Source organism: Labeo rohita, chromosome 15, assembly GCF_022985175.1.
Source record: "Labeo rohita strain BAU-BD-2019 chromosome 15, IGBB_LRoh.1.0, whole genome shotgun sequence".
NCBI classification, from domain to species: Eukaryota; Metazoa; Chordata; class Actinopteri; order Cypriniformes; family Cyprinidae; genus Labeo; species Labeo rohita.
Window position 1 is genome coordinate 17,892,565 of NC_066883.1, and position 19,190 is coordinate 17,911,754.

Below are 19,190 nucleotides of genomic sequence, written 5' to 3' on the forward strand. Positions count from 1 at the left end.
ATTATTAGTTGTATTTAAGGCAAGTGTGACAATCACAAATGCTTACTTTGAGCAAACCCTAAAGTGAACTAATAAAGCCTCTATGTTTTTGTTGCACATATGGATGACAGTACCCTAATCATGTGACTTGTTGAGTAGAGTAGAGACAATTTTTGACTGTCGGATGATAAAGGAATAGTTCACCCCAAAAAATCAACTTACCCTCAGGCCATGCAAAATGTAGATGAGTTTGTTAGCTCATCAGAACAGATGTGGAAAAAATGTCCTGTGGAGTGAATGGGTGCTGTCAGAATGAGAGTCCAAACAGTTGATAAAAAAACATCACAATAATCCACATGGTTTACCTGTGGATAATTGTGATGTTTTTATCAGCTCATTCTGACGGCACCCATTCACTGCATCCATTGGTGAACAAGTGACGTAATGCTAAATTTCTCCAAATCTGTTCTGATGAAGAAACAAACTCATCTTTCATCAGATTTTCATTTTTGGGTGAACTTTTCCTTAAATCATGTGACTTGTAGAGTTGTGCCTTTCTAAGTGATTGGACTTAATTTTTTTTTGACTGGCAAATGTAATTATTTTCAATCAGAAAGTACTTTACTGTTACCACATTTCTATACTTATGCCATTTACTGTAATATCTACTACCTAGATGCTCTTTGGAGTTTTTCGTAAGTACCACTGCACATAAATATGATAATTTGCGTCACGGTTGCAGTTGCCGCATCTTGATAAATGGGCATTTGTTTGTGGGTTTGTGTGAAGTGCTTCTGTTTTCTCATTCATGCTTCATACGGTTTTCTCACACTGCTTTAGGGAAGACTTCCTTTAAAGCCGCCTCATTGGTAATTTGGCAGTGCTCTAGTATCCGATTGCACACATCAGCCCCTGAATTGCTCTCTCAGTGGGAAAGGTACTCTAGCAGCTCAGCTCTGGCCTGCCATTAATCAAAGCCACTTCCAGTGGCCCACTCCAGAAACACAAGCGCTTACCCTGTCTCAAACAGACAGCTCGACAATTTGTCTCCTTAGAGAAAGTCGACATTTTAATGCCTGCATTTTAATAGGAATGTATAACAGCGGCCTGTAGAGACAAATGGACCATCATCTTTACAGATTGGTTTTTCTCCTCTAACCTCGTCTGAACCGTTTCGTTCGGGGCAGGTGTACTTAAATCAACCGGAAGATTAAGTTTTAACACGTCGTGCTTTCGGAGGTTCGATTTCCATGTTGATCTGACTTTAGGATTATTTAATATTCTTTTGTTACTGTTCGTATCCGCATATCAGTGTCAGATATTGGAGCTCAAACTAGACTATTTAAATAATGTAGTGAGTTGTCATGATGTTTTTTGTCTGTGACTGTTTGGATTTGCTTTGACAATGACAGTTGTTTTGACTGGGATCGAGACGAGTAGTATTGATTTTCCTCTCATTGTTCCATTTACCAGGTATTTCTCCACGTCTCAGATCAGTGTTGTTCAATCTTTCGTGTCTTTCAGGTGGACAGAGGGAATGGAATTAATGGGCGGTATCTGAAAGGTGCTCTTTTTACAGAGCAATCAAATTGCTAGACGGGTTTGATGATACATAAATTCATATTAGCTACTCACAATGAACTTTTTTAGATGAAAAGTAAATGTTCAATTGTGTATTATCAAGAGCATTCACATCGTTAAGCAAGCTGTTTGTAGTAGGGACATGCAAATCTGACTAGTTGGTGGGTTGACTACTGTGCTAGTGTCTCTCTTAAAGAGATAGTTCATGCTAAAATTAAAATTCTGTCATCATTTACTCACCTTCACCAAACCTGCATGACTGACTTTCTTCTGTAAAAAAAAAAAAAAAAAAAAAAAAAAAAAAAAAAAAAAATATATATATATTTAATCTTCTGTATTCCACAGTTTGGAGCAACAGAGTAAATGATGACAAATTTTGGGTGAACTGTCATTTTAAGGACATCCACCAGATCAAATCAGACACTTTTTCTTACATTAAATGCTGGATGAAATGAAAAATAAAAATGAAGCTGCAAACCTAACTAGTTGGTAGGATGACTAGTATACTAATCTCTCTGAAAGTTTAAAATTAAAAAAAAAATTTTTTACTCATCTTCAACAAATGTACATGACTGATTTTCTCTTATGAAAAAGTGAACACAAAATTAAAAAAAAATATTTTATTTATTCATTTATTTATTTTTATTTTTTATTTACCTTCTGTGTTGGAGCAACGGAGTACATGTTTTTTATTATTATTATTTTATTTTATTTTATTTTATTTTATTTATCTTCTGTGTTCCACAGAGGAAAGAAAGTTGTACAAGTTTGGAGCAACAGAGTAAATAATTATAGAACTTTGGGTGAAATGTCCCTTTAAGGGCATCCACCAGACGTTCACACAGCATGAATTTAAAATAACTGCTGGATGAAATGCATCAAGACTTTTTTAAAAAAAATTTAAAAAGTTTTTAAAAATTAGGCTTCAAACCTAACTAGTTGGTGGGTTGACTATTTTAATCTGTCTTAAAGAGTTTAAAATTATAGTTCTGTCATCATTTACTCACCTTTAACAAACAAACATGACTGACTTTCTTCTGTGAAAAAATAAACAGAAAATAATTTATTTTATTTATTTATTTATTTTTTATTTTATTTTAAACTTCTGTGTTCCACAGTTTGGAGCAACAGAGTACATTTTATTTTTAATTACTTTATTTTATGTTTTAATTTTATTATTTTAATATGTATTATTTATCTTATTTATTTATGTATTTATTCATTATTTTATTTTATTTTATTTTATTTTATTTTATTTTAATCTTCTGTGTTCCACAGTTTGGAGCAACAGTTTGCTCCAGTTTGGAGTAAATTTTATTTTTAATTATTTTATTTTATTTTATTATTTTATTTTATTTTATTTTATTATGTTTTAATTGTATTGTTTTTAATTTATTTTATTTTATGTTTTAATTTTATTATTTTTAATTTAGTTTCATTTAATTTATTATTTTATCTTATTTATTTATTTATTTTTATTTATTTTATTTTATTTTCTGTGTTCCACAGAGAAAAGAAATTATGGGAATTTTGGAATTTTGGGTGAACTGTCCCTTTACGGACATCCGCCAGACCTTCACACAGCATGCATTAAAATAACTGCTGGATGAAATGTATCAAGACTCATATATAAAAAATAAGCTGTAAAAAGTCTTGAAAATTGATAATCTAGCGCTCATGACGTGAGACACTGAAAAACAACAGTGAGACCTTAAAAAACTCCTAAAGATGTACATTTTGGGGGATCTGACAATAATTGTCTTACAGTTCATTACAAAAGAGGTGTTTTGATGGCAATGGAGGCAGTGCTTAAAACTAAATGAAGCAAAGCATGCTGCTAGCAATACATCTCTTTAAAAGCAGCATTCTTAGCTACATAAAGCTAAACAAAGCTAAACACAGTAGTTAATCTCAATCCGCTAGTCGACCATCAAACATCTGCATTAATGCGGTACTGGTTTATGCCATGTCATTATTATACAGTGTTTTCAAAGCTTAGCAGCACAATAATATGTAATTTTCGAGCCACAAGGCAGCATTCAGTAAGATAACACTAGTATTTTTCCAGCAAACACACAAATCTGTAGATAACGTCTGTTGGCTGCCGACAGCGGTGCTCAGCGTGTCCACTGTGGTTGAGTGGATATTGTTTATGGGAGGCTGGGTTCTGTCAGGCGGTCTATTTCAGACCCTGTGTTGTGGCTGCAAAGGGGGACGATGCAGCAGATGCTACAGATGCAGCTAAAATGCATTCTGTCTGCACCCTCGACCGAAGGGCACGTGACCTGAGCAGACATCCTCGGTCAAAGAAAATGACCTGACTCTTTGAATTTGAAGAGAAAGCTAATTCGTTTGCGTTACTCCGAATGATCTCCAGCGGAATGTCCTGGAATGAATATTTTACAACGGCCGTTGCTGTTGGTAGTGAGAGTTTGCTTTAATAGCTTTTTTCAAGGTGAAATAATATGCCCCTGTTCATAATGAGCCCGTGCATGTCTGGCAGCGCCCCGGTTGCGGAGCGGTGATAATTAAGGGCTCTATAGCAGGAATAAAGGTTACGTCTGCGGCGGGTTCGCTCGACTGCTCGTTGATGCAGCGCACGCGCCGACGGTGCGTCTGTGTGTGTGTGTGGCTGGAATTCACATGAAAGGACTCGGGCGAGAGAAGGGAACAGGAGTGGGCGGGGGACGAGTCGTTGATATGTACAGCGTGACTCAGTTAAACATACCGAACTGCCGGGGTATTTCAGGAGCATTTAATACGTTTTAATTAAAACAAATATTTAGAGCGCGAGGACAGATTAAAAGGACAATCGGCATGTTTGACTTTGACAGGCGGTTTTGGGCCCTTCTGGTTCACTGGTGGCCGTAGCTACTTCATTGAAATGGAGTGTATATATTTGTTCGGGTTCTTTGTGTACCTTTTCTCTGAGGCGTGTTTAATTTTTGATAAAACGAAGCCATAAATGTTTTCTCTCAAGCCACCGGGTCACTACGTCTGGACGGTAAATATTTCATAGCTGCGCTCCATCTGAATGTTACGGACGTCGGTTTTGTAGACAAGCTCGTTGCATTTCTTGAATCCAGGTCTAGGTTTATTTTAGGCATCAGATGATGATGGCATATGCTATTCAGTTCATTAACAGCTTTTGCTGTATTAGGCCTAATTGATTCAGACCTGCTTGATGAATATTTCGAGTGCCTGGAGTCTTTGAAGTATGTGCCCTAAACCTTTCACAGCACCCTGTCGAGAGTATCATCAAAATAAACTATGAGCCACAGACGCAGGCGTGTTTAGAATATCAAGCGTGGATTTATGAAGCTGCATTCCTAAATAAAAAAGTGCTTTTTTAACTTTAAAGGAATAGTTCATTTAAGTAAATGCTGTCTTTCTTGTACTGAACCCACAACGAGATGTTTTGGAGAATGTTGCAGGGCTTCGTTCGATAAATTCAAGCTGATGTATACAGTGAAAGCAGATCTCTATCTCCAGCTTCTCCAAAAATGTCAATAAAGCATCATAAAAGTAGTCCATAAGACTCTTGCACTATATATACTCCTGCACTGTTGTATTATATTATATTATATTTAGGGCTGTCAGTTTCACTTGTTAATTTAATGAATTAGTTATGAAAAATAGCGTGATTAAAATATTTTAACGCAATTGGCGCACTGGCCCCGCCCCCAGACCTGTACGTCATCTTACATTTCATATAGCTGACTGTTGACAAATATGATGCAAAGCAACAACTCCATCAATGCAGTTATACCCTAAAATTCAAGATATTGGGGCAAAAAAATACCCATTGTATGAGTTTTTGTCTCATATTTATATCAGATCATAAGCGATATCACGAGTGCGGTTTGTCCCGAATATAACGAATGCAAATGTGATTTTATACAACACTTCAGTACATACAGTAAGTTATATTTTAAACAATATTGTCTGTTTTTGCTCAGTTTTGCCAACAAAAATATTACCTTTAAGGCCAGCCGTAGCAGAATTGTTGTGCATCTCTGAGCCACACAGCAGTGTTTTTATTTTCTGAATGAACCTGCGTTTTGAACGAATCGGGTGAATCAATGATTCAAAGGCCGATTCATACAGTTTATACTGAATTCCTGAATGAATCAGCTTTTTGAACAAATCAAATGAAATAATGACTCATAAAGACATGTACCACCACCCGTTGGTAGTTTTAGTTTCTTGCTTAGAGTATTATGTCATTAAAAATATGGGGGGATAAAAAAATTAAAGGGATAGTTCACCCAAAAAAATTAAATGATGTCATCATTTACTCAAACCTGAATGACTTACTTTCTTTTGTGGAACATAAAAGAAGGTATTTTGAAGACTGTTGGTAACAAAGCTGTTTTGGTTATCAATGACCATTGCATGAATGTAAAAAAACAACAAAAAAAAAAAACTCAAATTATCTTCTATGTTCCATAGTTTACGTTAGGCCATTGTAGCTTAGAGGTTTATGTGTAATAAATTTTATGTTGAATCAAATAAAATATTTATTTCTAAAGCTACTATTTGTAATGTCTGCTTAATACTTTCTCATTTAACACAAAAATAGCTTTAAATAATCTTTTGTTGGTATTTTCACAGCCAAATGTAATTTGCAATTAATTCGATTACAAATTTTAATTGACTGACAGCCCTAATAACATTATATTATATTATTTTATATTATATCATATTATATTATGTTAATAAGGAATGCATAAAAGTTGCTTCATGTAAAAGCGTTTGTCAAATAAAATCTATATTTTTTTATAATAGACAATAAAAACAAAACAACTTTGTGCATCAAAACCACTCCTTTCCTGGTAAAAAAAAAAAAATTAAAAATTAAGGATTTAAAACTTTTTTAGGACTTGTACAAATAAAATTAACACCATTTTAGTTGGGTAGAGTAATGGCTATGGTAACATATTAAACTGTAAAGCGATTGTAAAAAGCATGATTTACAGTTCAGATACAGGTTTTAAGAAAAGACAAAAAGTTTTATAAAATGATAAACTTCACATTTCAGGCTTTTAACATTTTTAAAAAAAAAGAGATGAGTCAAAAGTATCAAATATTATATTATTTAAACAATTATTAATCAATCAATTATTATATTGACATATCTCTTAGTATCTTAATTGTTTAGATTTTTTTCTTAAGAAAAGCTCCCTTCAGAGCTACATTCATATAATTTATTTGTATAATTTCCCTCTGTAAAACCTTTCAGTGCCTTCCACCATTTTTTTCGAACAAAACAAAACCTACATTTATTTTTTTGTCAAGCCACCAGTTTACATTTACAACCGCGTGTTTGCTGCATATGGGTTGAAAATGCAAATTCATTCTCTGCCAGCAGGTGGCATTTTTGGAACGGCAGAAATATTGCGGTTTCAGCACTCATATTTAATAAATTAAACTATAGCCTTTTGAAGTTTAATCATTACATTAAGCCATATCACAATTCTTCCCATTCTGTCCCCAAATTTAAGACCTCTTAAAATCATAATTAAGACTAAAACTTTTATGGCCTTAAGTGTGATACAACTTAATATAAGACTTTTTTTAAGGACCTTTGTGGCAAGCCCAACATATCAGCCTCTCAGTAACATGTAATTTAAGCCATATTAAACTTAAGTATAATGAACAATGCAAAAAAGCATTTTGAAAGTCTCCAGCATGTTTTATAATACCCAAAAATCAAACTCCAGTTCACTCCTTATGCACGTTATCATGCCCATCAAAAACTTTCCTTTTGGAATATTAGTATTAAGTAAAAACATTGATTTAACACACCAATGGGCATCAGTTATTTCACAGAATGTTTGCTGGGCTAAGAAATAAACAGTTATTACCTTATGATCTGTTTTCAAATCCACATCATTTGAGCATTACAGCACTGATATCTGTCAAAAAATAATGTGCACAATACACTCTCATATGCTGATAAATAGATTGGTGAACTTTTAATATCAAATATAATTTGATCTTCTCAGTTGTTTAAAAGATCAAGACAGTTATCAAAGTTTGTGGCACTTTTGAGCATCCTGAACAGCCTGACATGGCAACAGCTCAGCCAATAGTGTGAGTTTGAGGGTGTGGCTATTTGTTTATTTAACCAATGGCAGATTAGGGGAGTGTTAGAAACCTGTCTGAACACAATCATTATTTTCACCTTCCTTTTTGGTGGCGCTGTGTAGAAATTACATATTTTAAGCAAATATGTTTTTATATTTTAATAAATGAATGATATCTATAATTTTACAACTCGTTCAGTGAAATTACTGATGCCATTTTCTCACTTGAAAGCATATTATCTGTTAAACTTCACATCCTGTTGTTACTATATATAGTTACTCTGGTTTAATCTATCAATGTGTGTTTTATCCACAGGAAGTTGCACGGTGGAGTGAAGACCTTTGGCTGTGAGTTCTGCGGAAAGCAGTTCCTGGACAGTTTACGACTGAGGATGCACATGCTGTCTCATTCAGGTAAACCCTCCCATAAATACCACGATCACGCGCAAATGCAGTCCCGATAAGGACGAAAGCATAGATTACAGTGCCGTTGCACAAGTGATACGTGATCGCTGTTGAGCAACAAGTGTCAGCCCCCTGTTGCCCTTTGTTTGTCCACCATGTACCGCACGCTTAACCTGCTGTAACAGATGGAACATTGCACTTCTATTAGTGACGCAGTGTTTGGTTATCCCCATCTTCCCACTTCCCTTTCCAGTCTCATATGTGTCTCAACTGTTACATTTCAAGCCTGGCAGAGATCCAGTCTGGGCACTTTGCCATATTATTAGTACAGTATGTACAGTGAATCTTGCCAGTTTGTTTTTTTTTCTCATTGTAATGAGGAGGTGCAGGACAGAAACACGCTTAAGGGAGGGGATGGATCCAGTTGTTTATACACATCCAAACCCGTAATTAAACGATCATGCTGAAATGATGCTGTTACATGTTACGTAAGTGTGTGGTATTGTTTAGTGCCGATGTGTGCTATTAACTTCGAACTTTTGCCGTCAGATTTTGGTTATCAAAAGGCTCTGTTGCATAACCGTAGACATAAAATAAACCAGACGCAGACTGCAAAATGAAGTTTAGCACTGAGACTTTGTGCTTTGGGCTTATGCTGTCCAGCTGTCATCCTGTTTTTTATTGTAGCTCCTTTTTAAGATCTTACTCTTTTAGTCTTTGCTTTACAGACTGTGTTATGTGGTCGACCGACATGGGTTTTCCATAAAAATGTCACAAGGGAGAACTCTGCTATTTCATACAATTAGATTTTTTATTACACATTTAAAAAATAACATTTGTTTAAAAACAATGATATTATCACAGGGTTTCTGAGAGTATTAAAAACTTAATTCTCAAATCTTTCACAAATTAAGGCCTTAAAAGGAAGAAAAAAAACACTGAGGAAGAATATTACTTTCTTAGAATGATTAGAAGATTTTCTTCAAATGTTCCTATTTTTTTTGCCTAAAAAACTCTTAAAGGAGAAGTCCACTTCTTTTAATAAATAATTTACTCACCCCCTTGTCATCCAAGATGTTCATGTTTTTCATTCTTCAGTCATAAAGAAATTATGTTTTTTGAGGAAAACATTTCTACATTTTTCTCCATGTATTGGACAGGTATGGTGCCCCGATTTTTTTTCAACTTCCAAAATGCAGTATAAATGCGGCTCCAAACGATCCCAAAAAAACTGATTGTTTCGCTAGATAAGACCCTTCTTTCTCGGCTGGGATCGTTTACAATGGCATTTGGGATCGTTTGAAGTCGCATTTAAACTGCATTTTGGAAGTTCAAACTCAGGGCACCATAGCAGTCCATTATATGGAGTGAAATGTTTTCCTCAAAAAAACATAATTTCTTTACGACTGAAGAAAGAAAGACATGAACATCTTGGATGATGACAAGGAGGTGAGTAAATTATTTGTAAATTGTTGTTCTGGAAGTGGACTTCTCTGTTAAAACTACATTCCGAGACAAAAAATAGTATTATTTATAAAATTATAGTGGATTTAGGCATCCACCATGACACTCGCTGTGAGAAATACTGCAAGCAGAGTGATACAAATGGTGAAACGGTTGGAGTTCTGTTATCACTAGAATATCACACTCCTCTCAGCCAATCAGATTTGAGGATCAGAAAGAACTGTTGTGTGTGTGTGTGTATGTGTGTGGTTTTGTTTATATAATACAACATTTTAACATATCAATCAAAAAATCAGTCTGTACAGTATGTATTAGTCCATCACTATTAATTTGAATTTTAAAATATGTGACCCTGGACCACAAAATGAGGCCAATTTTTAGAAATTAAGATTTATACATCATTTGAAAGCTTAATAAGATTTCCTTTGATGTATGATTTGTTATGATAGGACAAGATTTGGTTGAGATACAACTATTTGAAAATCTGGAATCTGAGGGTGCAAAAAAAATCTGAATATTGAGAAAAACACCTTTAAAGCTTCCAAATGAAGGTCTTAGCAATGCATATTACTAATCAAAAATTAAGTTTTGATATATTCAAGGTATGATTTTTGGCATAAAAGAAAAATCCATAATTTTGACCTATACAGTGTATTTTTGGTTATTGCTACAAATATGTCCAGGGTCACATATTAGGTTTTGTCACATTTATGAAAACAGACAAGGGACATTATTTGGGAAAAATTGGAGAAATGACATTGCAGCATGTTGCAGGTATGATTCAAACCTACTTTTTCAAGTCAAGGCTCTGACTTCAGTATCAGGGATGATAGAATGTGATTGATGGTTATTGAATTCACTCTAAATTGTGCTTTAGAGGGGAATGTCCTGTTTCAAGTGGAGGGGAAATACACTTAGACTGGCAGGAAGAAGTGTGTGTGTGTGTGAGTGTGTCCATCTGTCTGATTAAGTCTATAGTCAACTCTCTGGAGAGTTTGTGAAGCCCACCTCACTTGACTTTATCAGCTCACGTTTTTGTCAAGATTCTGACAGCATTCTTCGCCAAATGAACTGAAAATTCCTCTTCCTTTTGTCTCTTGTCCTCCGTCTGCCACTTTTTTGTGTGTTTATGAAAGCGAGAGGAAGAGATTTATTATTTTTTTCCGTGAATCCAACCCTCCTAATCTGTTATAAATCAATATCATAAACACTGGCAACAATATTCAGTTACTCCCACATTTAATCTGCTCGTAATCCGCCGTCGCACCTGTTCACGCACGACGTGAAGCAGAAACGAGGGCGAATCTTCGTCATGTGCGGCTTTCGGGCTGAAAAGCCCTGTCAAGATGTTTTCTCTTAATGTCTCTTTCTCTTTTTCTCTCTCTCTCTCTCTCTTTCTCTGTCTGGGAGAAGCCCTGCGCGCAGAGCCTGGCGACACGCCAGCTCTTCCCTCGCACTGATGACATCATCAGCTGCCGGCAGGTCTGGATGTTCTGCCAGCATTCTGGAGCATTTATGATTGCTCGCAGATGTGTGTCCAGGAACATACTGTACCCAAATCCCAAAATTAATCAAACTTGACTGCTCTCCAAGCCACTGCGCTCCAAAATAGCGTGAGCGCTGGGGTGGAGGGAGGACACTGGCGGAGTCCTAAATAAAACAAAAATGCAGAAAGAAAACAGAAATGTTGACTGCTGGCCCTTGGAGGCAGGCTCGAGAGAATGGAGCAGACGTCTGTGCTGCGGTCGAAGTGTTAAAGGGTTACGTCCGAGGGCATGTCCTACAGTACATGTGCCGTCATGCCAGGTTCTGCTGCTTCCGTTAATACAGTATGCTAAGCTGTAACTAAATATGTTTGATAAGCATGAAAAATAACCTAGCGTAGAAAGTAACTTCCGAATCCTCTCTCTTAAAATGTGGGTTTTGGCCTAGAGGCATTGATGACTTCTTGACTTCTTCAAATATGCAAAAATGTAATTTTGATACAATCTGTTGAATTCATATTAAATTAATTCTCAAAATTTTAATTTGAGAATGTTAATTTCAAATTTTATTTATATGAAATTAGTTGTCAAAACATTCACGATTATTTTCATTTATTGTTTATTATTATTTAGTATATAGTAATAGTATATTTTTATATACTGTAACTATTGTTATTTATTATTATTATTATTATTATTTATTTGCTAATTTTACTCATTGTAACAATCTTTAAAATTGTGACATCTTGACAAACTGACTTTAAATTTTCCCAAATTTAGGGCTAACTTTTTAACCCAGTTACCAGACTTTCTCTGGCTTTTAACAGTTATATCTATTTATCTATATATTTAACTATTTTATGTAAATACATTTTGTCAGATACATTGTTTTTTTAATTGTTTATTAATTTTAAATTCAATATCAAAATAATTGTATATTATTTATATGAAACGTTGTTGACATTAATGTTGTTGACATTAATATTAAATTCATTTTATTTATAATTATTATTTTTTAGTATATAGTACTATTATGTTTTTATGTACTATTACAATTATTATAATATTTATTATTCTTTAATATTTGCTCATTTTACTCATTGTAACTGTTCTTAAAATTGTGACACCTTAATAAACAGATTTTTAATTTTACCCAAATTTAGGGGAAATTTCATTTTCCTGGCTTTTTAAATTTTGTATCTGTTTATCTTTATACTTATCTATTTTGTTTATTTTATGTAAATATATTTAGTCAAATACATTTACATAATTCTTAATTATTTATATTAAAATTGTTGAAATTTCAACAGTTCATCATCAAAATAATGTTTAATTTTTATTTTATTACAATTTTGTATATAGAAATAGTATATTATTATAAATTATCAATATTATTTAGTATTATATTTAGTGTTTATTATTATTTATTATTTTCTATTTCACTTATTGTAACAGTCCTTAAAGTTGTGACATCTTAATAAACTGACTCAAATTTTTACCCAAATTTAGGGCTAAATTTTAAAACCAGTTACCAGCATTTTTCTGGCTTTTTAAAACTAAAAATCTGTAAATTTACCCTATGTATGATTTGTTAATATTTATTGCTAGCAAATTAGGTCCCAGATTTTGATCGATAAATAAATAAATACAATTTGCAAACCACACAGAAAATAGAATGGTCCCATAATTCTGTTTAACCTTCTCACATTAATTATTATTATAATATTAAAGCGTTTCAGACCCTATTTTTATAGCTTCTTCATAGAAAGTGCATTCTGTTTTACCACCCGACCTCTGTCAGGTGGATTTAAACCCTCATACCTCAATGACCAGCGCATGTCAGCTTGCTAATAAATTACCTTTCTTCGTACTTTGTCACAGAGACTGACAGAAGGCTGTTTTTAATGGGCATTAGACCACCCTGCTGGGTTTATATATAGAGCTGCTTTAATATTATGACCTTTGTGCCTCCATTTTTTAATGATGTTTTTCACCCTGACCTATTATTTGTCAGACTCTCCCAAATTACGAGATAAATAACGTTATTCCACTGTTGATGTCCAAACACTTACAATTTATGATTGTTAACTTGAGTCTTTAATTTGCAAATGGGGACTGAGGGGGAATAAAAATAAAAATCTAATTCAGTCTTTATAGCGCATAAAAGCCCTAGATCTTCTGGCCCGTCATTGGATTTTGCTGCTTTACATCCCGGCGGTTGCCAAGTAGCAGAAGCCCTTGTTTTCTAATGCTCTAATTTGGTATTCAGCACGAGATTGAATCTTATTTTTGTATGCCAGACAAAGTGTTTTGATGGAGGGTGATTGCAGCCAGTCTGGAGGCTGTTGGGCTGTTTTTCATGGGCAGTACAGTGCACAATGTGCCGTCTGAAACAGAACACAAGCCTATTGAATGTGGGATCTGCTTCGTGGTTTCTAAATGTGTGCCGAGCTTTTGGAAACGTGTGCGAGCAGACGTATGAGAGAATCCTGCCTCGCCGCGCACGGCCGCGTCAAAACAGAACAAATTAGATATGCTGAAGCTAGAAGGCAGCTCACGAGATTTCGACACACGACCATCGAGCTTTTAAAAGCAAGACCTGCACGCTAACTACTAATAAGACAAAAATAAACCGAAAACACTGAGCGTTTTCATTCATGCGCATCAGAAATGTTCTCACAGGCGTAATTTGCGCCGCCGCTGATGAGTCACACCATCAAAGTATTTTTGAGCCTGGTTTGTAATGATTCTCTAAATGAGTGCATTTTTAAACTTTAAAAGGCTTTGGTTGGCATCCAGAAGGAATGAGAAGAAAGTGTATGTGGAAAGAGGCTAATTTTAGGAGCTAGCTGGCTGACTTCACCAAGCTTGTGGGTGCTTTAATGACTCATAATAAAGCCATTTCAGGCCAGCTGAGTGAAAATAGATACTTGATGAGCCGAAGGTCATTATACATTTGGATTTTATTGATTTTTTTTTCCAGAGGTATGAAGTCTGCTAGAAATGGTAAAAACCTGCTAGCAGAAGACATTGTTGTAGATGTTGCGTTCGCTAGATGTTGTTCACTTTGCTTTTGAGGTCTTGTCCCTCATGAATTGTTCAGAAAAAGCAGCGTCAGCCGGCCATTTCTTCTTGTTCGGCGTGCGTGTGGTTTATTGCGAGTGTTTCTGAAGTGATGGAAACATCCTGGCCTACTTCATAATGGGCCAGCAGCTCCACAGGTGGATCTAATACTATTAATAGATGGATTCCCTCAGGCGGTTGATGGCCATCAGAACAGTTATTTAGTCCAGTTATTAAAGATCGCTGGTTGCAACTGGGTTAAATGATTCTTTTCTTTCTTCGCGTGTGTGTGTGCATTTGTACACGTCGTATATGCGTTTCCATCTGTGCAGGTGATTCATATGTTTAATGATGTCTTAATGGTGTGAATTTTGCATAACCTATTTTTAGGACCATTAAGGATTTTTTTTGCGTTGTGACATTATTTTCAGGATAATTAAGCAGCCCCCACCCCTTCTCATTATTGGAATGTGAAAAATTCTCATTCTCATTGATGTAATGTGGAAAAAAAAAACAATGTAACACTATTTAAATTGATTTATACATAATGGTAGTGCATGATGTATGGCCTCCGGTCAATTATTTATTGTGTCCGGACAAGGTGATTTTCTGTAATACAGTAATTAGAATCTAATGAGAATCATAAAAATGAAAATTACATACAGATTCAAAAGTAAAATATGCATTACAGTAATTAGAATAGGAGGGGAAATTGTATTTATTTATTTTTTTTATTAAGTTGAGGCTTAACTGCATTCATAATGTTACAAAAAAATCCAGTTTCAAATAAATGCAAAATAAAATGTACTAAAATAAAAAACTGTTATGTAATAATATTTCACAATATGACTATATATATATATATATGTGTATATATATACACTACCGTTCAAAAGTTTGGGGTCAGTACATTTTCATTGTTTCTTTGTTTTTTTCGTTTTTAAGAAATTAATACTTTTATTTACCAAGGATGTATTAAGTTAATAATTAAAAGTTTATTAAAAGTTCATAATAAATAATTTACATTGTTATAAAATATTTATATTTTGAATAAACACTGTACTTTTTAAACTTGTTATTCATGAAAGAATCCTGAAAAAAAAAATCACAGGTTCCAAAAAATATTTGGCAGCACAACTGTTGATATTATCCAACACTGATCATTCTAATAATAAATCCGCATATTAGAATGATTTCTGAAGGATCATGTGACACTTAAGACTGGAGTAACAGCTGATAAAAATTCAGCTTTTCATCACAGGAATAAATTATATTTTAAAGTATGTTAAAATAAAAAACATTATTTTATATTGTAAAAACATTTTGCAATATTACTGTTTTTTTTCTATATTTTTAATCAAATAAATGCAGCCTTGATGAGCATAAGAGACTTCTTTAAAGACTATTACAAGTCTTACTGACCCCAAACTTTTGAACGGTACTGTATATTAGGGATGCAACAATACATTTAGTCCACGGTTCTATACGTACCTCGGTTTTTAACCACGGTTTTCGGTTCGGTTCGGTTCAGTTCTGACAACAAAATACACCTGTAAACCTCTGTACACTGGAAAAAGCATGGATTTTTGTATGTCTGCTTAATATTTCTTTTGAGAGAGGTATTATTTTTCCGATTTTTACGCAAATAGGATGGGTTTCATTCATAGTGGATGCCAGAGGGCGCCCTCGTGCAGAAAATCCGAGAAGGGTATAACTGCAGCCTGGAGATCTCCAAATGCGGGCGGGAACTCCAAAACAGGGTGGGAGCTCCAAAATAGGGTGTGGCTTCCTCCCATTAACAGACAGGCACATGACACATATGTACAATTTTTTTCCCCCAATCCACTTCAGCGCAAACTCCGCCCCACAGCTGCTTCTAAAGGTTTTATTGGTTGTGTCAATCACAGTGTTGATTTCCTACACTATGCTACAAACAATGCTAACCTAACCTTAACCAGCGAAATTGACTGCACGGTGGGATTGGTGCTGAATAGCATGGCAGATAAACAGTTAATAAGATTATGCGATATAAGATCGCCGGGAAGTTCCGTAACTCCCCAGCCGGACCTCACCAGACAATGGGACCTTTTTAGTTACATTCAGAGTCACTACACCCTCCTACCCTGCGAATTTCAAGTCCCGGGATGCCCCCGTTTCTTAAAACAAAGCGATAGAGTAAAACCTTTCCCCTGCACTGCGCTGGGATGGCTCGCATTTTACATCATTAAGCAGAGGTTCTAACTCCAGTCTGAACACCACTGGACACGAGCTTTTCTGCTTTCACTGAGCATGTTCATTTATGTAGCATATTTTATTTTATTGTAGAACAACTAGAAACAATGTCTAATTTGTAAAGTTTTATTTTGAAATGTGAGTCAATGACAACTGGCTGAAGCCAGAGCCAATGGTGAAAGTCTTTGTGTGACGAGACCCCGCCCCATTTTGGAGGTTATGCCCACTTTTGGAGTTCCCGTCCCCATTTGGAGATCTCCGGTCTGCAGTTATACAGTTGTGCGTCAAAGAGATAACACTGATGACGTTCCAGCCAGGAAATCTCTAATATTAATCTCTAATAAAAACAAGATATGAATTTAAACATTTTGAATGATGAAATGTAAGGACAATAAACACTCGTCTGCAACAGTATATGGTTTATCTGTGTTTTTCAAGCCATCTCGGATATTTTCATAATGATTAAGTTTATTTGTAAGCCATTGCTAATCGACATTACTAATCGCTGCCTCATTCTATGATAAGAAGCCACATTAGAAATTATTTTAAACACTCGTCTGATGCTGTGAAGTAAAAATAAGTTAGAAATTTCTTTTGGACAACAAGTTTAGAAAGGCTTATCACTGCATTTCATTAGAAGGGAAGATGCTCTGCAAGTGTTGCTTTTTCAAATATAAACGGGGAGGCGTTTCCTCATCTCAACACGTGAAATCACAGGCACACACAGCAAATTTCAAGAGAAATAAAACAAGGAAATTATTTAAATGCATATATATATATTAGTGACCCCAAACATTAGTGTATTTTAATGTAATATAACAGGCTTGACAGGCTTAGTGAGATTTACCCTAAAAACAACCGTAGTGTTGATAAATGAATTATGTTTGATCAAAATTATCTGCTTTTACAGGAAAACACGAGCAGTACCTGCCCGAGGCCCTGTCAACCTGATATGACCTTTCCTGTTATATGATTATCATTTATTACTGTTATCTCTATGAACACATAATAAATGGGTATAGTGTGTTGTTTGTAAGAAGAGACTCATTGTACATGTCATAAATCAGTCTGAAGATACAAAGCGCTTTAATATCCTTTAGGACATGTTGCTGTCTGTTCTGCCTCGGCTTATGCTTTACGGTCTTTTATCAAGACAAGACAAGAGAAAGCTGCCAGCTCTTGTAGATAAGAACATCTCTTTGATTCTGTCAAGGGACAGTACGTTACCCTGTTGATGTGTGTGGGGGGAAAATGAATGATGTTTAATGTCATAAACAACTCATATTTTGAAACACAATTTTAGCTTTTGGCGTAGTTTCTCTTTTCTTTTCGGTTTGATTTTCTTAACATGAGCTTCAAAAAAACAAAAAAAGTACTTGACAGATTAACACTACTGTCCTTGCATTGCTTTCAGTGTGCAGGTTATAGTGTAAGATGTTCTCAGTTCTAATTATAGATTTGCGAATTCTGGATTATTTTAATGTTTTATTGGCTTAAGTGGAGGAACATTCCACATATGTGATGAATTTGGGAAACTTCAAGCATGCTAGATAAACTAGATTTCTGAAGAAATATGAGTCATAACATGCATTTTTTTGAGGTTATTTGATACGCATTACAGTTACATCAGAGAAGGTCAGATTATCACTTCAGCCGTGTAATGTCAGTTTTGTTATTGTTAACTAAAATGAAAACTATTCAAAATCTTTTTTTCCTGTTATGGAAATAAAGCTGAATAAAATAAAATAGAAATAATAGATGAGAAACTTAAACCTTGGCAGGTTTAACTGAAGTACTAAAACTGAAATGAAAATAAAACTAAATAAAAATATTATAAAAATAAAACTAATAAAAATGACAAACACACAACAAAATTACTGTAACTTGAAAAAAGAAGGCTGAAAAAATAAAAGCTAATTCAAAATATGAATAATACCGCTGCTACTACTACTACTAGTTATTATTATTAGTAGTAGTAATAGTAATTATATGTATATATCATGTATTATATTTATATTATATATTTATAATATAAATATGATACATGATATAATAGTATTATATTTATATTATAAATTTATACACAATATATATATATTATATTTATATTATATATCATGTATTATATTTATATTATATATTTTTTTAATATTCATAATGTAATCTGAATATATGAATGTACATTGTGAATATTTAGAAGTAAATCCGATTATATATTTAGACATGTGAATATATAAATGTAAATTAGAATATACAGTTATAATTCTGAATATATAGAGGTAAATCAGATTATATATTTAGAAATCTCAATATATAAATGTAAATCATGATATATAGGTGTAATTCTGGATACATAGAAGTAAATCAGATTATATATTTAGAAATATCAATATATATAAATGTAAATTAGAATATTGTTATAAGTGTGGATATATAGATACAAATTGTAATATAAGCATGTAAACCATGAATATATAGAAGTAAATCTGAATATATAGTTTTAAGTCTGAATATATAAATGTAAATTGTGAATATGTACTTATAATTCTGAATATATACATGAAAGTTGCAATATATAGATATACAAGAGGGTAAAATAAGTATTGAACACATCACCCTTTTTCCAGGTAAATATATTTCTAAAGGTGCTTTTGACATTAAATTTTCACCAGATGTCGATAACAACCCGAGAAATCCATACATACAAACAAAACAAAACAAAACAAAACATTAGAAATGAAGTTATGTGTAATAAAATGGAATGACACGGGGGAAAAGTATTGAACTACTGACATTTATTTAATACTTTGTACAAAAGCCTTTGTTGGTAATGACAGCTTCAAGACATTTCCTGTATGGAGAAACTAGTCGCATCCATTGCTCAGGTGTGATT

The 19,190-nt window shown here is 34.0% G+C and overlaps 1 protein-coding gene across 2 annotated transcripts in view; it reads left to right on the top strand.

Moving 5' to 3' along the window:
• Positions 1–19,190, top strand: part of zbtb16b (zinc finger and BTB domain containing 16b) — a 68,549-nt gene that overhangs the window by 12,557 nt on the left and 36,802 nt on the right. For both annotated transcript variants that reach the window (XR_007829255.1, XM_051130093.1), the window contains exon 3: positions 7,966–8,063. Coding sequence is in view for 1 of the 2 variants with exons in the window: in XM_051130093.1 (XP_050986050.1) it covers positions 7,966–8,063 (98 nt within the window). In the remaining variant the exon portion in view is untranslated. The remainder of the gene's footprint in view (positions 1–7,965; positions 8,064–19,190) is intronic.